Source organism: Protopterus annectens, chromosome 2.part0 (genome assembly GCF_019279795.1).
Source record: "Protopterus annectens isolate FY-2018-M chromosome 2.part0, PAN1.0, whole genome shotgun sequence".
Lineage (NCBI taxonomy): Eukaryota > Metazoa > Chordata > Ceratodontiformes > Protopteridae > Protopterus > Protopterus annectens.
Genome location: NC_056728.1, coordinates 320,940,169 through 320,965,537, shown reverse-complemented (window position 1 = coordinate 320,965,537; position 25,369 = coordinate 320,940,169). Strand labels below are relative to the sequence as shown.

General features: G+C 37.5%; 1 protein-coding gene across 2 annotated transcripts in view; it reads right to left on the bottom strand.

Annotated features, from left to right (window-relative positions):
- Positions 1–22,351: 22,351 nt before the first annotated feature.
- SLC12A2 (solute carrier family 12 member 2) overlaps positions 22,352–25,369 on the bottom strand; it is a 2,115,502-nt gene continuing 2,112,484 nt past the window's right edge. For both annotated transcript variants that reach the window (XM_044060802.1, XM_044060801.1), the window contains one exon: positions 22,352–24,451. In XM_044060802.1, the coding sequence (XP_043916737.1) occupies positions 24,316–24,451 (136 nt within the window). In that variant the 3' untranslated portion in view covers positions 22,352–24,315. The remainder of the gene's footprint in view (positions 24,452–25,369) is intronic.

The window sequence follows — 25,369 nt, the reverse complement described above, 5'->3', positions numbered from 1 at the left end:
CATTTACATTCCATGAGACTATATTAACCATTCTATGAGAATACTATTTTGTTCTTGTATCTGAGGCATCTATGTATTTTATTTTGAATCTTGTCGGAGCACTTGGCACACATCTTACTATGGACTGAGAAATAGTTAGATATAAAATTAAGGTGACATACTCTTCTTTCAAACTTTCCTTGGTGCCTAACCACTTACTCCTAATCTCTGAAAGAGTAAAGATTATCCAATAAACAAGTAGTGGATACAACATTCTGAAATAAAAGAAAAAACAATCCCTATCTACAAATTTAACTATAATACAATAATTATTTTGCATTCCAAAAAACATCACACATTTCCAGGGTATACGCTCCCCAGACAGCAACCTAACTAGAATAACTTGTGTGTTCTTAACACATGTAAGCAGTAGGGTAGTTAATGTTTACGCTTCTATATTCCAAGTTTCCCAGCTATTTCAGACATTAATAGCTTATTTTTATTTATTAGCTGACTTTGCTAGTACATATACTGTTCAGTAAATATAGTACAATTGTAATTTGTGCTTTCAAAACTTGTTTCCTCAATAATACTATGTATGCGAAATTTCAGATACGAATGCATTTCACAATATGCTTTACTTAGCATGCATCATGTATGAACACTATACTTTTCCTCTAAACTGATAATTAGTTCACAAAAAAAAAAAAAGGAGGTATGTCATGAAAGAGCATATATACATTTTAACATTTTTGTGCCAACCTTTTCATATTATTTAACCTCTTCTTCATAAGCGGTTTTCTTTTTTTCTTCCCCTTCCATTTTTTTTCCCTGCAAGGATCTTTTAAATCACAGCTTCTTACACTGTTCTTAATACTGCTTCCATCCTTTGTATCTGCTAGAATGTTAGTGCTTCAGAATTATTTTGCAATCAAGACTGTCTTTAAGGGCTTACATGTATTGACATACAAAGATTGCAGTACCTCCGTGGAATTTAAGCCATGTATGGTTCTTGAAGAAAAAAGCAGTCTCACAATTTACAGCCTTGCAGCTTTGATTTTACTTCCTGGTTTTCAATGTATAGGAGCTGTGGAAGATATAGCTTTGCTTTTACCTTGTATTTGCTTCTTTTTGTGACTTCTAGGCTACCACAGCCTGGATTTTGGCTCTGACATCCCTGATGACTTTATGTTTTTGGCATGAGGTCATGGGATGCTTCCTGGAAAAACAGCTTTTAGAATGTTGAAACGGAAGTGTTGTTTTTATATTTTAAGGTAAGGTTACATCAGAAACTACTAAAATAATGTTTAAAACAATAGTGACATCATTATTTCATCAGAATTAAGTGTTTTTATGCCATAGATGCACTAGAAATGCTTACAGTAGCAGAACAAATGTACTTACTTTTCTCTTGTTATTTTGGAGGGATTTCATTAAATACTTTCAAGAAGGTTGAGTTTGCTTCAGCTTTGTTTTTTATTTGGTATGCAGAACCCTTAAATTGGAAATGCAGTGAAGCAGGATACTTCATTTGGAACTTTATTTTGTTCTTTATCAAATATGCACAAAATGGTGAAAGAACCTGTCTCTGATTATTAATGGTAGATCTTGTGCAACTATATTTCCTTTCCACATGATTTTTTTTTTTTTTTTTTTTTGCCTGCTTGTAAAACCATGTTGGCATGAGCTGCATTCAGTAATCTCACATATACTTGTCTTGGAGCATTAATTGCTTGGGATTTTCTTAGTGCTCTATGGAATATCTCTATTACAAAGCTTTATACTGCCACATTTTTATCCAGGAATAGTTCACATATTTCTGTTATAGCAGCATGCAGGGAGGGTTTGCTCATATGATTAAGGGATGCCTCTGATAAGCACGTGGTTTCTTCTGGACCTTGCTTCTAAGTAATTTTTGTTGCAGTTCAGATCTTGTTTTCCCTGTAGCAGTTACTTTTTTATTTCCTCTATCTTATATTCATTTTCTAGAGCTTTATTCTCGTTTTTCTGTAGTCTGGATGATATTTGGTCTAAGGTATTACCAAAGGCATGTAGGTTTGTAGAAAAAGATTTTATTTCTTCCTGCAGAGGTATTAGAGCTAATTTAAGGTCTTCCAGTAAGATGGATTTTTCAGTTGCCATTTTGGGAGTCTGCTTCTCTGTTTGCAGCTTTGCAGTTCTTAGTTTTTTTGTACTTACTTCTTTCTCAGGAGTGCTTAATTGTGAATGTTTTGTTTTTATTGTTTGTGCTTCCATTGAATCCATATTACTACAAGTGATATTTTATTTTCTTTGCAGAAACTGCAGATTTTCAGTGAAGTCTGTACTGTTATATATGTTCCCCTGTCAGCACATGTGGTCTCGCAGAAAAGTATAAAATACTTGTGATTTTCTTTTTGCGAAATCTTCTGAAAATATGATTTAGTATCCAGTATATTGTTAGATTTCTTGATTTCTGCTGGGTTTTGAGACATGTTTAATACTTTAAGCCAAGGTTGGTTTAGATTTTAATTCCCAGTCAGGATCTGTCTGTGAAGTGTGCCTCCTAGCTAGCGGCCATCTTGGAATCTAAAAATGCATTAATATTTGACCTCTGTCTAGTGCAGGTAAAGCGATATTAACTACTGGTTTTATTGTATTAATTTATATAGATATAATTTTCACACTTCTCAAAACCCCAAGTAACTAAGACAGAACAATTTAGCCTCATATGAAAGCTTTCAGCTAGATGAATAAAATGCTGCTGATAGCATGTGTGTAACTTGAGTGGTTACTGAGATAGTGCAAGTCGTTTACAAAATATTACAAACATAATAGGTACTGGGTTTACTGTGACTTATAAAATTCAGTTTAAGACCTAGAATGTAAAGAATACCACTAATATAAAAAAAAAAGTTTGCAATGAAGGGTTTGCCATTTATACTACTTTCATAACCCCTATGGTTCCAGAGAAATTAACTTTTGTTTGAAATGTAAGTACATAATTTAATTCTGTCAAAAGGTTTAGGTTCCACCCATTCAATGTTACAGTGCAAGAGTCATATGTAAGATGTATGTCCATATGGAAGTTTTTTTTTTTTTTTTTGCTTTGGTACCCTGACTGGATGGCAGGTTACCTTGGTGAGATAACCTAATAAAACTGGAAGACTGCAACAGTGATCCAAGGAAGGACATTTTCTGAGATACTCAGTTATTCTACTCATGTTCTATAGGGCTACTCTCAGCACTATTCCCTCTATCAGGCCTACAGTGTCCACAGAGAAATGTTTACCAGTTCATTCACTTTCCAGTCTTCATCCCAGAGTATTCTAATCAGGAACAGTATCTACTCCATTGTATGGACTTGGACTGCCAGCTCAGAGCTTATGTGGAGATGACAAAGATGATCTGCAAAGTTAGCCAGCAATTTTTATAATACCCAAGAAGTTTGGGCAGAAAATATCTAAACTTACAGATGTAGTTGTCTGATTTCATATAATTTCATCAAATAGGTATGGCAAGCTTCTCTTTTCAGTATCCAAGGTCCAATTTTACTACAACAGTTGATACATCTACAATCTTTTCCTGGAAAGTAGCTCTGGATAATATTTGTGCAGCAGTTACTTGATCTTCCTACAAAAGCTTCACATGACTAAGCTGTATTTGATATCCTGGTCTATATAGTCACTTGGGACTACTTTTATCTAGTAGATATCCTCACAGGAATGTCCACCAAGGTAGATTTGCTGCGGACTCTGCCCTGTCATTACCAAGGACGGACTTTTTCTTATCAGATAAAAGTGTGCATTTATCAAAGAAAGATCTGTAAGACATAGACCTATACTTGGTAATATACCCACTCACCTTTCCCCAGGTCTGGCATTGCTGTCATGGAGTTTCTTCACTCCCTCCTGATTAGCTGCTCCTCAGTGCATTATACTGAATACAAATTTAAAACTAGCTCTGCTGTATGGAGGATGGACTGTCACTTAGATAGCTGTTTTGTAGCGAGAAGAAAGTAAGGCATTCATAAGTAAAGTAAAAAAGCTGATTGCTAACAGCATCAAATATTGACATCTGGTAGAGAAACATCTATTGTAAAACACTAGTCTTATGGAGGATGACCTATTGCTAAGGAATCTTCCTTTATTCATGCACCTTTATCAAGAAAACCTGTGTTGATGGTACATATCCAAAGAACACAGTGTTCTTTCTCTATGTGATTCTGTCTCCAGAAAGAAAAGGTAAATGGACTGTCTGAAACTGTATACAGGATGGACCTGTTTATTACAGATCAAAAGATAACTCGAATACTACTTTGTGAAGGAAATATGGGTCATTCAAAGGTGAACTCCAAGTGCAGGGTCCCTACAGTGAGGCCTGAAATTATTACACTGAGTCAACAGAAGCAATGACATCTAATATAGATATCCTCCAATAGGGGAACTTCAGAGCCACTGAACAGTCTAGTTCTGGTGAGGAACAAACCTATCAGTAAATTCAAATGAGAACAAATGTTCCAGATGACTAAATGGGGTGGCAAAGGATACCTCTCTGCCCAAACAGTTAACCTCTTCCACTCAGCAAAATATATGACAAGAGGAAAGCTTCCTGTCAGGTCTTCAGTACTTCAGACAACTTCCAGATGGTCTAGTGGAAGAATCTAAACAATTGTGACAAGAGTTGCGGCTGATCATTGCCTTACCTGAGGGGGATTTTCGGGGCTTGAAACTAGTGCAGAGCCCTGCACTGCCAAGGACCTGAAATGCTAAAATTAGACTGCAGCAAGGTGAACTTGATATTCTAAGAATTCTGAAATCAAGCACAGAATCAAATGGAAAGGTGAAATGGTATGTCAGAATCATCATTGCCATACAAGAAAGAAAAAAAATGCAACCACCAGCTCTCCCTTGTTCCACTGAACTAAGAGAAAGGCCACCCTCTCCCATGTGGAGAGCAAGTCATTTTCTAGGGTGGCCCACTCAGAGCAGTCTTACATGACAAAATTCCCAAAGCCTCAGCTCCAGGGTAGGGATAAATACACAGCATAGGGAGTATGTCAGCAGTCACTATGGGATATTAATGTCATTAGCATGCTGCCCCTGGTCTAAGGCTCACTGTCAGACATTTATCACCTCTCTATACAGTCTAACTGTGCACTTCCTCACCAAGGACATGTCATCTGAACAGAATGTAAATGAATCTAAATCTGGTCTTAGCAATTCTTAAATTCAAGAGTTTTCAGGGCAAAGAACATTGCCTGCAGCTCAAGCTGCCTTGTGGAATCCCTTTTTTGCAAGGTTCATTTCCTGTGAACTATAACAAAGCTTCTGTATTCCAAGACATGGAATAGACTCTGCTGCTGGAAGAGAAGGCCAACATTAAGTGCAGTAGCAATTGTCAACCAGGCTGAAACCTAATAAAAGCAATCTGACTTCAAAAGAAAGTCTCAATGAATGTGAGTACTTTGTACTCACTGACATCTCACATTCCACTGCTTTGCAACATCCATATCAAGTTATGTGAATGTGGCCACCCGTCAGGCTCAAGAGGCTTCCAGACTAGATTCTCTTTTCCTTCTTTACCCATGCTGCCAAAGCAATGAACACCTGTGTCCTCTTATCAGGTCAGAATAATTAAGACTGCACACTGCCCACCTCAGCTCTAATAAAGGCTAATCTCCATTTCAGACTCAAAGAGGACTTCTACTAGTTTATGGAGATCCTCATGGTCTGCAACAAGGGAGGACCTAAACTAAGGATGCTACTAAGTAGTTTCATAACAGCCAACAAAAAGCTAATCCAGGGTAAAATATGAAACTCCTTTTCCTGCAAGGCCTTCATCACATTGTTTTCTTCTCTGAATGAAGAGTGTTTATCATCAGTAACACTCTGTACTTAAAATATTGCTCACTCATTGCAAACCAAAGAATCTTTGTGTACCTGGCATACACAATGTTGTATGAGAAATCATCCATCATGTGCAGTAACACTATCTGAAAGCTTCACTGCAGTAGTGTCATAACCCTCTTAAGACTGTTATCCTCCAGCACTTCATGCACCCACTTTGCTTTCTGAATTCACTGAAGCTCCCAAGATGACAATATCTTCAGTCCCCTTTGGCGCAAAACAAAACAAAAAAAAAAAAAAAAACAGTAAAGCCCACTGTTTTTCTGCTGAGCAGGGAAAGACCTCTTGACTTCATTCAAGAGTAGATCCCTGGCCTACAGCTGTGAAGACAGCTTGGTCCACAAGCAGAAATTTTTCTGGGGTAGGACCTAAAATGTCTAAAATATCCATTTTGAACCAAATCCTGCATCCTACAGTCCTATGCAATGGTATTTAAAGTCAAGTCAAAATCTACTCTCCGGGTAAATTTGTACAGCAGTCATTAACTAGGTCAGCAAAACTGCTTTGCTGGGAAATGTTTACAGCACAATCATGGTAGGCAAAAAATACCTAATGCCAGAAAGCCCTCAATTTCATCCAATTCTTACAGTACTCCAAGAATGAGAGAGAGGAGATGGAGCATTTAAGAGTATTCACAGTGGTCACATTTGTCTTTTGGTCATGAGACCTGTGGAAAATGGACCTTTCTCCTCAACATAGCATCTAAAATATCCTGTCCGAGTTTATCCTTGGAGGATAGGCTGAGCCATACCATCCTATACAGGCAAATGTCAGCTACTTGCTACTGCCTTAGGTATAGCATCAACATAATCAAATTTACAGTGAAGATCACTGAAGAAATAATGGTCAAAATCTAGACCAAATGTTCTTAATCCCAGAGTCAGTAAGGTAGGGAAATCTGCTAGTTACTACAATGCCTGATTAAACAGTGAAAACTGTAACCTAATAAGGGAAAGTAAGACAGTTGGAGGTGGTAAGCCCCAAAGAAGCTGAAGTAAACACACTCTTGCTAACCCTGTCAAAACCATTAGATTCCATACTAACTAACAAGGCAAAAAGGTATGATCTTTCACATTTGAGCTGAACTGAAATTATCACAAGCAGGCTGCCTGTGGATCCGTGGTCAGAATGCCACTGCACTCCAACTGGGGAGCTTGAGAGAGCATCCACCTTCTTAGTAGAAGCTGAAAGTTTCCAGGCTGCACAAAATCTTTAATATAGGATTTTTGAGTAGGGGTCGACTCAGAGGTCAATATCCTTTAAAATATTTCAGTCCAAGTTTCTGTACAAGGAGGAATTTTACTGTAGGGATGGGTGGACCCTATATTTTCATCTGTCTCAGAAATGCTGGTCTCTTGATCCTCTAAGTCCCCTTCTCAAAACAGAAAGGTGGAGAGATCCTGCCCTAAAAACTAGCCTATGCTGGATGGCCCATGTTTGATTAATGTGTGAGGGTTGAGTATGACATACATGAAGGCCAGGGCTGAGAAAGAGCCCTGCTAGGTATGTCAAGACCTTAGAGCCTAGTGTAGAATTAAAAGGATTCAAACGAGTTTCAAGGCAATTTAGTCTTACATTCATGAATGTCATGCTAATATCCACATCTCAAGGAGGGTTGCACCAGTTAGCCCCAGAGTAAATCTGAGTGCACTCAATCAGTCATCCAAGTTCTGTTTTAAAGAAAATAATGTATCACATTGCTTAATCTGTGGGGGCAGCTTATTACAAAGAAGGGGAGGCACCGTGTAATGAACCTCTCTCTCCCTATCATGTTCTATTTATCTGACAGTGAAGACTTGTGTCCCTTGGGTGGTGTTGCTAAGTTGTTATGCTGGTGATCTAACACATCAAGTACTACAGGGTCTGAACAGTAGGCTGGACAGAGATTGCCCCTCAAGAGTCTACAAGACACCAATAAAGGGACAGTGCTTCTAGCCTCTCTTTGTAGCTCAAGGTCTTTTAACCTGAAATAGTCTGTTATAAACCTTTGGGACTTTTCTAGTTATTTGATATTTCGAATGAGGTACATCTCAAAAGGGGCACTGCACTCATGGCCGGCCTTAGGCATAGGCGAACTAGGCAACCGTAGGGCGCCGTACAGGCCGGCCTCATAAGGGGCGCAAAATCGCAAAACAAACCAAAGTTAAAAAGTTAAACTTTCTTAACTTTTTAACATTGCACCCGATGCCCGTTTGTACACAGTAACATTGCGCCCTCCCCCCATGACTGACGACACGAGCACACATCATAGAACGCCCCCCTCCCTACGTTGTTCTTCCATTCCCTCCCCCCTGCATGATGTATAGGGTGTCTTTTTTTTTTTTAAAACCAGCTGCCTAAATCATGAAAGTTGCAGCTGGATTTCTTCTTTGTCTTTCTTTAGTTAGAATAAGGCTGTACAACTTGCCATTTTTTTGCTTTTCCAGCTGTATTTAGAAACATGATGTGCACGTGGTCTTGGTTTGTTGGTAATGGCAACCAATTTCATTTTATTGCTGCAAATGATAGGTGTATGTGTTTTTGTATATGTAACTGTTCGATCATGATCTACCTAGCCCTCTTTTTACACTCGCTAAGCTGTTTTATTTATTTTTTTTATGTAAAACTAACAGTTTAACGAGTGTAACAGAAGGGCTAGTTAGATCATGATTGCACAGTTATGCACACAAAACATGTTGTGGTCGATAATTGTGTAATGTAAGGTAAAAAAGTGCCCTGAAATAACTGTAGCCTGCTTGACACATTTTGCTTGTTATGCTGCTTTCTCTTGCCTCCTTCTCCGTTTTACAACTAGCCTGTCAGTAAGTTGCTTTTCTGTTATGCACATTAAGGTAAACACAAGAGAGATTTTTGTGTGTAATGCTTCTGCTGCTTCCTCTCCATTAAGGAGAGATTTTATGTGCAATGCTTCCTCTCCATTAAGGAGATTTTGTGTAATGCTTCTGCTTTCTCAACGTTAAGGAGGGATTTTATGTGCAATGCTTTTGCTGGTCACTCACCATTAAGGAGAGATTTATGTGTGTGTGTGTGTGTGTCTGTAAAATGTCCAGGTTATGTATAACAGGCAGTTAGACCTAACCCAGGCTCATACCCTATACCTTGCGTACAGGAGCCTGCATTCTCTACCCACATCAGCACTTGTCATATTCAGGAAGTTCAGTCCATAGCTCTCAACTGTGTACATATTCACAGAACATTATACTTGGCTTATACTTTTTGTCTGTTCCTCTTAACTTTTGTGGTCTTCTGGCAAATCAGTGAGGATGGAATTCACTAAATCTGATAGACCTTTAAGTTTTAGTCTTCCTCTCTTTTTTGGAAACGCATGGTTACACAACATAATTTTAGCAATGTTCTAAGATTATACAAGCAATATTTAAAACATGCCCCTGGTTTTGGGCCCACCCCCCCCCCCCAATTTTTTGCTTGCTCCAGATATCTTCTGCTGTAAAATTGAGAGATCTAGTTGTGCCAAGTGGATGGTACATTGGTAGTGTTATTGCCACACAGCAAGAGGTTCTCTGGTTTGATTCTTGGCTGGGGTGCCTTCTGTGTGTAGTCTGTATGTCCTCCCTTTGTTTGTGTGGGTTTCTGTGGCTGCTCTGGTTTCCTTCCTCCCCTGTTACAATGACATTTGTCTGGAGCATTTCTCCCTGGGCCTTTGCTGAAAATTGGCTTTGTTGCAAGTTGAACTTTCCTGGTAAACAAATGTTAAATAAAGTTTGCTGAGAGCTTCAGGAGAAGAGTACTTTAGTGATGCTTATTCCGCGTCGGTTTGCATTGTTAGTAGCACAACAGGTAGTAGCTTTACTTTTGAGGCAGAAGGCTGTGGGTTCTACTCCCACATTATGCCGATGGATCACTGATACTGCACTGTCTTGTACTTTAAAGGGAGTGGATGCTGCAGTCCTGTGAATGTCCTCCTTTGGAGCAATTACCTAGTAACTATGAACCATTTATCATGTTGCCATCCGTTCCCTATTGCAAAAATTACTAGCTTATCATTCTTTAATTTAACATAGACCATTTATTCTTCAAGGGCAACAGCCACTTTATTTGTAGATGAAACAATGAAATATAGAGTGGTTTCCTAGCAACAACCTCTTCATTAGTGATATATCCCTTTAATGTGGAATTATTCAGATTACTTACTTCTGCAGAGAGTTTTCATGTTTACTGATATTGGTGAATTGTAATGTTAGAAGTTTGAGTGGCCTTTTATCGTTGAAATTTTCTGAATGGGTAGTGTCATTGGTTCATAAATTTTGTTTCATTGCTTACTAGAAGACTATTCAAAACTATAAATTTAAAGCACAATCTAACAACTGGTGCTGTATTGTACAAGGAATATAATTTAATATAATCATGAAGGTGAATCATAGAATGTATACACATATGCATGGCCCTAAACATGTTCAACACCAGCCCAGAGAAAAGTGTGAAAGGCTCAATCATCGGCAACGTTTAAGCTTTACTCTTGTTACCAAAGCAATGGATGAAGGTAAAACAGCTACATTACACCTTGACCTGGCCAAGCCTTTTGGCAAAATCCCCTACTCAGGTGTAGTACAACAAATGATTAATGTAGGTTCAAACACTTGCATCACTAGCTGGATTGGCAACTTGAGCACAGGATGCAGGGGATCAAAACAGGGGAAGAAACCAGTCACCAATGGAGTCCCCTAGGGTTCGGTACAGATCCTTTTTCTGTTTGGCATATACATCTCAAAAGTAAAAGGCAATACCAAGTGGCCTTGGCCAGTTAATTTGGAGATGACTGCGAGCTAGGAGCGGTTACTGAATCCCCAAATGACTTAACCATTATGCAGGAAGGTTTGTCCCAAGCAATTGATTCATTAATTCCTGGAAAATCTTCCAGGAATTAATGAATCAATTTCTATATCAAGTATATTAAAATTGAAACCTATATTAGGTTTATATCTACTATTTATTGTTTTCAAGCTTATAAATTATTGTATAAATGCAAGTTGATTGTGGCATTTTACATTTTTGTTTGTATTAGATTAATATTGATTTTAGTGACTAAATTGACGAGGTTTCTTTAAGATTTAATTATGTACTAATAGGGGTTTATTATAAAAGGCTGTGTTATACATAGAAAATGTTTTGATTTTTTAATATTGTTCTGAGGAAATCCCTTATCTGTACAGGGAAGAAAGCACTTAACTTTGGATTAAACTTATACATTCAGCTGTTTGCCCATCCATTTTCTTTGAGTTATTGTCCCAAGCAATAACTGGTGTCAAAATCATGATAATGCCCTTGGAGAAGTGGGAGAACTGACTACACTATTTAGCATATTGTAACTTGTGGGTACAGTGACCTAACCTTTGACCAACATGTGCCCAGAGTCATAAGAAAGCTTTTTATATTGCACACTTTATAAACAAATTGATTTCGACTAGATCTAGAGATGTTGTTGTCTCACTTTACAAAGCTTCTGGTTTGATTTCCATTCCTGCTTAACACTGATGCTTCTGCTAGTAAAATGGAAAGTTGTCTTAGACTTATTATCCTCATGTTTTAAAACTTTCACTTTATTCTATCTTGTGAGGTCAGCACAGATGTATGCAATCCTATATATGGATCTTTACATGTAATTAATTTTGATGAAGCCCATACCTCCTTCAGAATGGGGAATACATAATCTTGTTATAACACTGATTAGCGTCTCTGCCTCCTTACCCCATGCCTGTACTGTGACAGCTTATTTACGTTTGGAACTATTTAAACCAATAAGTATTGCACAGTCAATATTTACGGCTCACTCTAGGCTTATTTTATTGTGAAATTGAAGTTTTCTGCATGTAATTCACAATACAATAATAAATATATTTTTATATGAAGACAAAAATACTGGACCAAATTACAGTTTTGACTGTGTCAGTACATGGCAACTGTCTTTAAGAATTCTAGTCCATGTGGAGATTGGACTGTCTGCCCCAAAGATTACTGGTTCATATATTAATGCAGTTTATTATATGGAGTGCAGTTTGGAGACTTATTAATTGAATTTGAAGGAAAGTAATACTGATAAGTGTTCTACACATTGACTAAATGTAAGAGCTGATGGTACGGTGACAAAAATAGTAGCAAGAAAGGGAAGTTGATGGCATTTTTAATCTGTAGGACCTGATAAGTTAACTTTATATAGTGCATCAAATTAGTCTTTGATGGGTGAGGCTATTATTGCTTATGCAAAGCAGTGCATCTGTTACATGAATAAAAGGTGAAAGTTGTATTCCTTTGGTTCTGTTTACAGGCTTGTATACAAATATTGGTCTCGCGCATGCAATATGAAAGAGGCACTCACACTGAGAATTTACACACTATAGCAACTTTGATACGTTTATTTCATTAACTTATTCTATATTGTGGTTTATGTGCACAGTCTGTACAAGGATTGTAATTGGAAGCAAATTATCCAGTGAATGCTAACGTACAGTTGAACAAAATGTTGCTGTCGGTCAAACTTTATGATTATGTGAGAAAGCACTTTGGTTTAACGTCATGTCTTATTATTTAGAACAATGCATGTTAATAGAAGTCATGTTTTATTTCTGCTGACATTGCTCTGAGTATGATTTAAGTCCTTTACTTCTGTAGTAGCTGCTTTGATTCAAGCAGTTGTTAATTATATGACTTCTAAGCTGTGTGACCATTATTCCCTTCTCTAAGGTATAGGGCACACTGTCTGCTTGCTTTGTCTGATACATCTCATGAGTTGATTTTTATTTCTGCTTCATGACTGCAGTATTGCTTTGCATTTACTGAGAATGGTGAGCACCTTAATGTACTTACTATATACTCAGCGATATTTTTTATCTTCAGTAACCTGTTCGCTCCTTTTATACTAAAATGTTGGTGCCAAAAGAACTTCTAGCCTGTGTTAGTCTAAAAAAACAAGCTGGTGTTACCTTTGTAATAGCAGGACATGGTACGAAAATTGGACCTAGATGGCATGCCCTTGCTTATAGGTTGAACAACATGGAATAATTTCCTTACTATCTTGGACACATGTTGGTCAAAACCAGGTTACCATCTACATGCATACCCAAATCCCAACTTGTTCTCCCGTTAGGGGTATGCCATGAATGAGGTCATGTCCTAGGGTGAGTGACTTCCCAAAGGGAACTATTATACATTTTGTGGCACTGAGCTTTAAACCATGGCATTAGCACCTGTCATTTGGCTGTGTGAATGCTACACTAGCAACAGATCAAGCAGGTTTGTTAAGGAGGATTCAGCCTTCAATTGCAGTTAACTACACTACAAGGTGTCTGTTACAGTATGACTGGTTTTTCATGCATTTAAACAATGAAAGAACTGGAGTGGGTTTTGTGGGAGTGACCCATCTGTGGACATGGCTCAAATAGGGGGTGTTCCTTGAGTTTGATGTGGGTGGGGCTTAAGGGGCGTCACAGCAGTACTTCGCCTAGGGCGCCATTTCAGCTAAGGCCGGCCTTGACATTACTCTACAATTGGTTTAACCAGTGCTGAATATAAAGGAACATGGCATGACATTTAGATCTGGATAATATACCCCTTACTAAGAATTGGGCTAAGCAGAAAGATCTTCTGACAACTCTTGCTACATGATTAAAGGTATCAAGGTGTCTTGACATTTTCATTTAGTACTACATCGTCTATGCTGCATGTTGAGGGTAGGGGCTGTTTATCACAGGAAATGCTACTACACTTTTTCACATTTCATGTGAACTCATTTTCACTTCACCAGAGATTAACTCTGGCAAATTCTTAGGTATTAGGAACAGATGTCAGGTCTTGAAAATAACACCCAGTTTACAGCCATCTGCAAACTAAGTTTATAAGAGGCCCTGGTTATTAGTTTGTAGGTCAGAGAAGTAAATGCATAAAAGAAGGGCTGCAGTGCACAGTCCTACTAACTCCACTGGTTTTCTTCATATCGTCATAGGAGGCATCTGCCACAAAACTATGTGGGGTCCATCTTTTAGACAGTTTTTAATCCATATTGCCCACAAAACAATGTATATTTAAAACATTTATCTTCTATATATTGTCTGCATTGGGTACAATGTCTAACACTTTGGCTAGATAAAGATATGTTGTGTGAACAGAATGACCACTATCAAAAGCTTATGTGACCCACTCAAAGCATTTAAATTTAATAGAAAGGATCACCCTTTGATGAAGCTGATCTATTCAGGGTCTAATGAGATTCCTGATATCACAACTGATGAGATCAGTTGTGATAAGCTCCATAGCTTTGCAGATTATTTATTTTTACAGACGGCACCACTGTGGTAACATAATAACAAATTTCGTGGTTAAACAATTTGAGGACAGGCTTAGTTAGGGCACATTTTGTTCTATTTATTAAACATCCAGGTATGTCAGGTATCTGTTTTTTGACAGCATCTTCAGAACATGAAGCTTGGTGATAATGGGATTGTAAGGGATTCTTGAAAATGTGGAGTTTGGATAGATATTTTGGGGGTGAAGTTTACACTAAATTTGCTAGTATATTGGTAATGTCTATTAAGTTGGAATTAGTGGTCCCATTTATAAGTTTTGATCATTGCTCAGCATTGTTCTTCAGTTTCTCAGTGCAGCTGAAGAATGACAATTATCCTTGGCTTCAGAAGCTAGCCTAAGCTCTAGGAGTGCTTTACAAGTACTACAATATTTTTCAGTTGCTTGGTAATGTTCCTTTTGTACTAGCATTGTTATGACAAGTTTTGGATCTGTTATATAATTTACTGAGTTTGGGTCTCTTGTTGTAAAGTTTATTTACGCTGTTGGACAACTAGGGTCTGTTGTTTTTGAATTACTCATTGTATCTTGCTCTGGCTAGGACTGCTGCTAATTTTATGCATTTATCTAGGAGGGCACATACCTCCTTTGGAAAGCTGACCGCTGCTTCAATGTCTAAGCTTGTGTTGTTGCAGGGGAATTTTGAGAATCTGTCAATTGTATGAGCTTTGGCCATCTGAAGTCTTAAAATATGTTGTTGCAAGTTTTCAGGGACTTTAGAATTCTTGACTGCAAATGTCACTGGTTTATGGTCCAACTTACAGAAAGGAGAGATTAGGGAAATAGTACATGCAGAGACTATGTTTGTGATGACCATTTCTAGAAAAGTATGCCCCTCTGGTAGGTTTAACTACATGCTCCAGGGAATTATTAGGTCAAAAAACTTTTATGCATACAACAGGTTGAAGGTATAGATGCCCCACTTAGTTGTGGGGTAGTTAAAGAATGGAGTTATTTGAATACTTATAGGGATCTGGTATGATCATTTGGGGATACAGAAGGTGAACTATAGCAGGCTACAATTTGGTAGATTGTCTTGGATATGGTGATCTTCAGTTGAAGTCGTCCTGTTTGTGATGGCTAACATGCAGATGTCACTGCAGTTTACATCAGGCATGGTAGGCAAAAAACCTAGGTATGGAGGGAGTGTTTCTCTATATTTATGCTAAGTCTCTCTAATTACACAAACATCGATATGTTCCAGATGCAAGACAGAGCCTCAAGATAAGGTGATTTTTTGCTTAGATTTCAGGTGTTGAGAACAGCCACTTTAATGTGTTCCAAAATGGGGTTTGATGAACTTGCTACACTGGAATAATGTTCATTAACTACATGATGCCTAACAATGCACTCTGGAGGCAGCAAAAGCTTTAGGCAGCATTCTAAAGCCTTTGAATGGCCATCTATTCAAAGCAAGTCAGATTATTAATCATCCCATTACATGAAGACACACACACAGCATTCCCCCCTTTAGAAAGACATTAGGTATTCAGCCAATTAACTTTTCTTTGTACCTAGGCGTCAGTCTTGGTGAAAGGAGGACTCCATTCAGGACCAGGGTCTTACTTGCATTTGCCACATGCATGGAAATTTCTGACCTCTCTCTCCACATGCCCCTAAAGGTTTTGCATTGCATACCATCACTATTGTCATAGTCATACCCACACTGTGAAATCGTCTTTATGGCCCCAACAACTTCAGACAGTCAGGCAACTGATTATAGTCCTATCCCTTTCCAGTCTTATGAGTGCAGAATCTGTATACCTAACAAATGAGCCTTAAACAACCAAGACATTCTTGTTAGTAGTGTGTTTATGAGTATAAGACCAGGAGCAACCTGAAACTTGAAGATTTAGTGCTGTAGGTAAGCATGAAGAAGAGATGAATTTCCACTGAGACTTCATCCTAGTTCTAGAAGGCTTTGAGAGAGAATTTTTTATGTCCTCGGTTTATGATACTTGAATGTGTTTTTGTTCAGAATATAGTAGAGGTGAAGTGTATAATGCTCACTTGTACATGTTTTAGGTGATACGGAGGCTACAAACTAAATATCTGCACCTCTCACATGCAAAATGTATTTGTTTTAGTTTGTTGTCAGTGAGGATAAGGAAGTTCTTACACTTCCTGAGGACACCAAATGCTAAGACACTGGCAACAGAAGTGAAACAAGTATGACCTTCCATAATGTTCATTGCTTTTTTTCATATTAGATGGAGAAATGCACAGGTATGAAAATGTGACCAAGTAGCGTAATTTAAATTTTGGAAAAGTGCATTATTTATAGGAAATAAGGTTAATTCTAGTTTGTATGACAGTGGACAAACTAAACTATTTACAGGAGTAGGTGGTTTGTGGTAGAAGTACAATAGAACAAACATCTGTATTTAGAAAAGAGGAACTTGACAGATGGAGACTACAGAATATTGTTTTAATGAAAGCAGCATCACAGTTTCCAGCACTGCTCCATGCAAAGGACCACTGTTCATTGGTGAATAAAGCAGTGATGCAGTCCTACAAGACAGAAGGCTGCAGCTATTCTCAATTAGTAGTAAAGCAGTAGCTCAAGGTATCAAATACTGGCACTTACTGCAGCATGGGGGGCACTCATGGATGTGAAGTACAAACTCAAAACAATTCTGGAGAATACGGACACAAACGGTGAGATTAAATCATCTGCATCTATACAGTACACATTGCAGCTTTGTTGCATTAAGTGCATCTCTGCAGGAACACCAAATTAAAAACAGCCAAAGATTAAAACAAAAAGCTGACAGAACCACTGCAATTACAATTAAACTGCCACCAAGCAATCCATTTGACATCTCTCTCCACAAGCTCCTAAGGGTTTTGGACAAAAACAGGATACAATTTTAACAGCTATGCCACTTAAACAGCAAAATACAATGCAGATGTAAACATTGCATCAAAATTTAAAGTCTGCACTACAGGTTTCAGAAAGTCCATTCTAGTGTCCCTAACACTGGTCAATCAGTTATGCAGAACACAAGGGGTGTTATGGAGACAAATTAATCCTGACTGCTACCACTGTCTCTGCACAACAGGATAATCCAAAACAGCAAATGCATACTCCCAGTGCTTGGCCACAGTTGATACAGTGTAGCCACCCCTCCTACAGCTGCTGTCAGGGCTGCATCTCTATAGGGCTTTTGTCATTACTGATTATCATCATGAGCTAGACTCCTAACTGGATGACTGGAAGCTGGCATCTCAGGAGGCCCACAAGGCCACCTTTTAGACAGAAATGACAGAAAGACAGCAGTCGAACCTCATACAAAACTGCTTGGTGTAATTACCGATGGCCAAATAATATTTGATACCCACATTCAAAAAGACCCACCAAAAACTAGGGATGTTATATAGACAAAAAAACATACCTCGCTAACGAGGCAAAGCATTCTCCAGCTCAGGCATTTCTACTTACCACCCTACTGTACGCTGCACCTATCCTCACTACAATCCAGTCTATCAGCTAACTTGAAACCACTTATAATAAAAATGATAGATTTGCTGCCAATCTCCCCTACTGCTCCCACCACTGCTTAGGATTAAAGAACCTGCATTGACTTGAATTCCACCAAGTCCTCCTTCCTCAGCTCCACCTCACTCACTATCATAAACAAACCCTCCTTCTGTCCTGCTCTACCCTCATCTTTTCCTACATACTAAAACATAATCTCCGTAACACTGATCAACACGTCTTAGAAATTCACAAAGCTAATAAAAACATAGCTAAACTTCGATATTACTCAGCTGCCAATGATTGGAATAAACTTCCCATGTGCTTAAGAACCACCTCTAACCCTTATAGCTTCAGAAAACTTCTAAAAGACTACCTGCTTATATCTTGGTCCTGCCCTTGCCCTGCTCCAACTTAGACTGCTTTCTCTGCTTCCCCTCCTTTTATCCTGAGATCACTCATAACTATGAGTTACTACTACATACATCTGATCTTTGCATACTATGTTCTCCCTCAACCTTGAATGTAATCATTGTTAAATTCTAGTAGGCTACTTGATTGTAATTCATTTTTAATCTCCGTCTATTTGTTATTGTAAAGTTTACTATATTTTATCTTGTATTTTGAATATGCTGGTGCTTTTCTCCTAGAGCCTCCACTGACAAAGGGCTACTTGCCCAGTTGGACTAACTAGGTTAACAAATGTCAAATAAATAAATAAAAATAAATAATCAGGCCTCCAGTTCTTAAACTTTTCCACGCCAGTCTTACATTGGTCTGGGATCAAGTGACAGATCATCTTGCTAATCCTCATACTGGGTTGTTTTTCACAGCTGCCTTCTTGAGGGAGTTGAGGTAGGCTTTATTGAGGCTCCTCCATTCTTCACGGAGTAGGCAGGCTGAAATACTATAGAACTGCTTAGCATCATGCTCTTCACCCAATCAACAGTGCTGGTGTTTATCCTGCTTCCTGATCTGTCTGCCCCAGGAATATGCTGAAGTTTTCAGCTTTTAAGCAAAGATTGTGAGAATTTTTCTAGTGGATGTTAAGCTCAAAATCCAAACTGTAGGAGTGGCAGAAAAGAACTGGATGGGGCCTGGGCCAAGTGCTCTTTCCTAGCCTGCTGAATGATGCCATGGCACGTGCCCTGAGAATTAATACAGCACTAAAACTAGAAGCAAACAAAACAATATGGTCCAGATAGAGCAGCAGATGGGGGACTCAAGTAACCCAATGCAGACAGTTTCTGAAGTTTCATCTTGGGTTTCTTTTTCAACAAGTTTACTGCTTCCAGAATTGTTCAATTTGTCCCATTCTTCCTATTCTAAAATATGTATTCCTGCATGCAGTTGTTTCAAAAAATAACAACTCTACTAGGGCGGTAAGGGTAAGTTTTTATAAAAAAAAAATGAAAAAACTGACAAAATTAGAAATATCAGAAAACAAGAATACTAATGCAACACTTAAGACTAGTGATGAAAAAGTCAAGTTAATTTATTTTCTTTATTGCCATAAAGATGTACAAAGTATTGTCAGTAATACTCCTAATGTTCACATAACATTAGAAAAGCATATTTTGATGACAGAAACAGTACAGTATATCAAAATGTAACATTTTCAAACTAAATGGGCAGTTAAATAACCAGTTAAATAACCAGCAAAAAGTTCAGTCATTAAACCACTTCCAGGTTGTAACTTCTTGAAAGACAGTTCTGGGAAAGTACATAGAAAAGAGGAATATTGTAAGAAAATAATAGAAATGTTAAGTAGAAACAACTTTATAATATAGCCAGACATAAAACAGGATATTAAAATGTACTAATATACAAAATGCATTAAATTAACAGAAAAAATAAATAGCATCATTCGTTTTATTTCTTCAGTTAATTCATTACTCGTCAATCCCAATACATTCAAATTTAAATTTCAGATAAATTATGAAATATATGGTACAATCTGATCCAATGCTAGTAAGTGATCATATTTTCACTACTTTGACTGTCTGACAATGACTGTAGTAATCATTTCCCTTTCCAGCTTTGGCTACAAAATAATCATTTTGATTAAATCAGGAACAGAAAATTATATGACCACAGTACTATCAAACATCATCTACTAGGTTTCTCAGGATTCTGTTAACACAGTTTAGTGTCCATGGCATTGCTGCTTAAGAGTGCACAGAAATTCAGCCTGTATTATTTTTGCCATACACAAAGTTTGTCAGCAAAGCATTACACACACACACACACGCACACACACGTCAGATGCTTCATTTGGTTCCCATGTTGCAGTCAGAAACAAGCGTCTTAAATGTGGTGAGAAAAGAATTGTGTATCTACAGATTGAGATGTGTAACACAGCACTAAGGTAGCAGCACTAGAAGGAATGATTTTTCAATACTACAGTGAATTCTGATCCCATATACCTGTATACTGGCCAGCCCTTTTCCATGGTCAAAATAAAAAAATATATTAATAGTCGCATTTATCCCCATGTGCAAACTACAATGCTTTTTTTACCAGTTTAGTACAGACAGTTTTGCTGCCACGTACTGGTTAAACTGTGTCTCATACATTAAAGAATGATGTACTGTCTTTGCATTTGTAGACAGTACATCTGTGGCCACAAATCAACTGCGGAATATTTTCAGTAAAGCAATACAAAAACAAGAAAAAATTGGTTTAATTAAAAAAGAAATGCACCCCACTTTATCCCTGTACTTCATAAGCAACATGTACTTATTGTTGGCTATAGTGACATTCTAGAAATGTGTTCATTTTTCCTGAGAAAAAATAGACTAAAAATTTTAAGTTATCTAGACTTACCATTATGTTTCCCTAATATCACCACTGTATTTCCATGCTCTCTCAATAAAAAACGAACAGTCTATGTAGATGATGTGACGCACTTCCGTGAAATGTGTTCTCAAGTTGTCAGGTCTGTTTTCATACCGCAGGTATAGAATTCTGTGCATATAGTAACACTCACCAAGAGTAAATGTCACCACTATATTAACCTTAAAAATGCTATGACTCCTCTGGCATGGATTTGGGTCCAATGCAGATACTACAAGTCATCAGTAACAATGACAAAAACAGCTGCATAGTTAGGCTTCAACAGTTTGCATGCTGTGACCCTCCACAGACCTCACACAAAATTATATACTGCATCACAGAAGATCAGCAGAAGTGAATTCTCTGTAGTATATATACACCATGGAATTTGTCATGCCACACCCATCAATACATATTACTAGCAACACAAATAATAAATAATGAAGTTCTGCAGTACACATCTTTAAAGTTTTGTACTGGCAAAATGTAATTACTGTATCAGCAGTAAAAAGAAGTGACATGTTAAGTGTAATCTTCCTTAATTGTGCATATCCTGCTCATGTTCTGGTTTGCAAGGGTGGGGGTGGGTGCAGTGGCGGTCGTCTCCTACAACCCCGGGGCACAGACAGAGTTTCAAAACAGAGACATTCAGACACAAGCAAAACTTAAATACCCATTGCAAACAAAAAAATGTAAAACTAATGTGATTAACTGTTCCTGTCGTGCATTAGCTCTGTATAAAGTACTACAGAATAAGATGGGACAAGAATTTAGATAGCCACAACTTTTAAGAATGGCCTTGCTAGTCTCAGTATTACCACTTCAAAAGCTGTATTCCCTTTAGATTACTACAGCACCAATATGCTACCTCAGTAAATTTATCCACAATCAGTTTGCAGTGCACCCAGATAATGCATTTCTTCACATTAAACATCTACCCTTTTTGGGTGGAGGCATACTACTACTGAATACATACATTCACCATGTTAACATACATAAAGTGAAGGGCACCCGTGGTATGAAAAACAGTCAAAACCATCCATACAGTGAAGCCTCACCAAAAAGACACACACTTGGTCTCGTTACATGTAAAAAGCTGTTTTGCTTTTTCTAAACAAGGCTTTATACACATCCATATGGCATGTGTAGATTATCTGTGTGTGTGTGTGTATATATATATATATATATATATATATATATATATATATACACACACACACACATATATATATATGTATATATATATACATATACACACACACATATATATATATATATATATATATATATACACACACACACATTTCTATATATATGCACATGCATGTATGTGTATATATACCATAATATACACACACACACATGTGGTGTGTACTTAACACCAAGAAGCATCAAATACTGTAATTCAGTCAAAGCAAAACAACTTGAAATATGTAGAAAGAACAATTATTTCAAATTCTGCAGAGTGAACAGGATTGGACTCTCTTTAAAGTGAAAAATGATGTCCATATTTACCCTCATGAACTACTGCATCGCAGCAGGTGATCAGTCCATTTGTGCTAGGACAGATAATTACTTTCAAATTACACCCATTCAAAACACTTTCAACCTGCTGTCAGTTGTGCACCTGACAAGAGTCCAAAATAAATCTCAAAGTTGGCCTTGGTCCTATATCCTTGCAAGTTACTTCACAATACATACTATAGTTATTAATTTTTGAAGGCCCTCATTTTTACATCAAATAAGGAAAAGCACAAGACTTCTTAAAATAATTGAAAGCTCCTGAATATCTCATCATATTTGAGCTATTGAAATATGTCAGCAAACAACAATCAGGACTGAACACAGCTTCCAATTATCATTTTAACATTTTTTAATTTTGATAAAAGCATGTTTCCAAACCATGACTTCAAATGTTGCACTTTCACTACAAATTAAAATATGTGACTACTTATAGTGGTTTGAACCACACCAACACTAGCTTAGCTAATGGGCCACTGGCTGACATCAAAATGGCTGAATTTTGTTCCCTACATGTGAAAACTCTATGCCTCCCATCAGTGCTATTAACAGAGAGGCTGCACCCCAGTGAAATTTGTGCATCTTTAGTGGAGGTAGGCATTTTGCCCTCATGTGGAATTAATCAGAGGCTGAATGAATGCTTGGACTGGGAAAGAGACAATACAGTGGATCATGAATGAGTTAACATACAATCATTCCACTATAAAGTCAGATATACATGTACACATATAGCCAAAACTTAGCAGGCAGCAGCATGTAAAATACTTTCAAAGGAAACAGACTAAAAGAAATCTCAACTACTTACATTATTTCACTCAGAGCTATAAGCCCAATAAATAGCTTCCACTGAATTCAAGTACTGGGTTCAAAGTTTTTAAACATTTCATTACAGACAATCTTACTTACAAAATAATGTGAATAGAAAGAGACACCCTCTCTTACATAATGTAAAAATGAAGGGGACTCTGCAGAGTTCCATTAATAAAGGGCATGGAAAAGTTCAAATTAAAAGAAATATACAAGGCAAACTCCCAACACTGCATATTTAGAATAGGTCCAGGACTGCTAGAGCCAGTTTTTGTTTTATTTTTATGAAAGCTTCTTGCTAGCTCAGACTACAAAGTCTGTTCCACGTTCATGTATCTGAGTGACCAGACCCTCACTCATATGCAAGTGAGCTGGGATGAGGCAATATACATACCTCAGATTTCCTTATGATATTTGGTACAAAACAAAACCCATAATCATCTGATCAGGAGGTTAAAGGAAAACTAAATGAAAAGGGTTTCTGAAAGAAAGTTAATGAGCTGCTATTTAGACTTAACAATGAACGCAGACTGTTCTGCAGCCATAAGACAGATAGTGACACTGGCCCAAAAAATGGCTACCGGTATTTGACATTCAGCTATCATAAAATGCATTCAGTAAAGCATTCACAGCATTTTTCTAATTTTCTTTCCCTTTACACTAATAGCATGGCTTGTATTTTTTTTTTAATTTTACCTCAGATCATGTTTAACACAAACATATCACATGAACAGCATTTTCCCACAGAAGGATGCACTATAAATCATGGCTCAGGCACTGCCATTTTTCTTCTTCTGCCCCCTTTTCGAGACAAAGAAAACAGAAGAGCACAGCTACAATGTTGGTTTAGAAAGATAAGTTAAGGCAAGTTGTCCCTACGACACAACCTTCAACTCAGAACTACTACTAAATATAAGTCATGGAAATTACTATAACACATAAAAATAGCAGCTCAATGGAAGACAAAAAAAGTGAGTGAGATCAGCAGTTCCCTGTACTTCCAGATGGAAAAGACTGGGGATGACCAGCCTATAGTTCTTGCTAAAGGCAGAATCCATCACTCAAATATATATAAAGTCTAGGAATGGAATTTGGTTACTTTCCGAAGGCACCTCAATAAGGCAGTGAAGGTCCATTTTAAAATCCAAAATGCAGTAAAGTGATGTGAGAAAAAAAAAAAAACTTTATTGCTGCTATCCAAGCAGCAACAGGAAAACTTCTTCAGTCCAAAAACAGGAATTTCCTTCACTGAATCATTCATCTAAGTAAGAGAACCTGAAGATTAGCTAAAAGGGTCCAAAATCTTTTTTTTTTCTTTTTTTAATTGTCACATTTTCCATTAGGTGTACTTTAGGTAACTAGAATTCGTGAAAAATAAGAAACACCATGGTTTAACTTTCTGTGATGTGTATATTTCCTAGAAACTCCTATCTTCCCCCATGTCTAGCTACTGAAGTACCATCTCCTCAGGCTGCACACTGTGCTGTAGTATTAAGAATAAAAGGTGAGCACACTCTGGTGGTTGCCTCGAACAAGCAGTAGAGGAGGCAAATCCTTGGAAAGAGCTTCTAACCAAGCCATGTATAGTGCACTGGACACAGCACCCTTCCGAGCAACAGGTAGGCTCCTGCAATTCAAACACAAACAAAAAGTCAATACAATAATGCATCACATAGAAGGAATAGCTACAAAGAGGCTATCATCTCAGTACACAGGCCTTTCTATCATGAGCTATCAAACAAAATGAACTCCTCCCTGGTGAAATGTCTTTATAGGACCTATTGTAAAGAAGCTCATCCACATGTCTAAACCTGCAGACATTGAAAATAGGTACAGATGCTCTTGAAAAGTAGGTAAATTTAGCCTGAAATCTGGACAGGTAATTAGCATAAAAGTTGCAAAAAAAAAACACACACAACCCCTTCCCACTTCCATTGGGGTTGTAGAATACTACAAAAAAATGCAAGATGAAAAAATGTTGCGACAAAACAGGCACATTATGAAAAACTGTGAAAAATGTGCAGTTATTTATTTTACATTACATTTGTTTCCTAGCAATGTCCGTCTGAGCCAATGACCCATTTTCAACGAAGGCCTGGGAGAAAAGCTCCAAAAGCTCCAAAAAAGAAATTTACAAATAACCACATACAACAGTAGCATAACAACATTTAAAACGGAAACATTCCAAGTAACTACAATACTTTAACTTAGGCAGAGAAAATGTTACATATATATATATATATATATATATATATATATATATATATATATATATATAGTGGCATTATTTAGACCACAGAGCAGCAGTAACTTATCTAATACACGCAATAATTTCACATAGGGCGCAAACATATTCCTTGTACAGTATTACCAAATATAAGGAGTAAAAAGATCAGTGCTTAGACTGAACAGTGGTAAACAGCAAGATATGTAAAAGTGAGAAGGGGAGGGGGCAGGACCTTTGGTGTCAATTCATGCTACTAATTAGAGGAGGGGAACAGAAAGCTGGAAGAAGGATCAAATAAGATAGTATGACCTGTTAGAG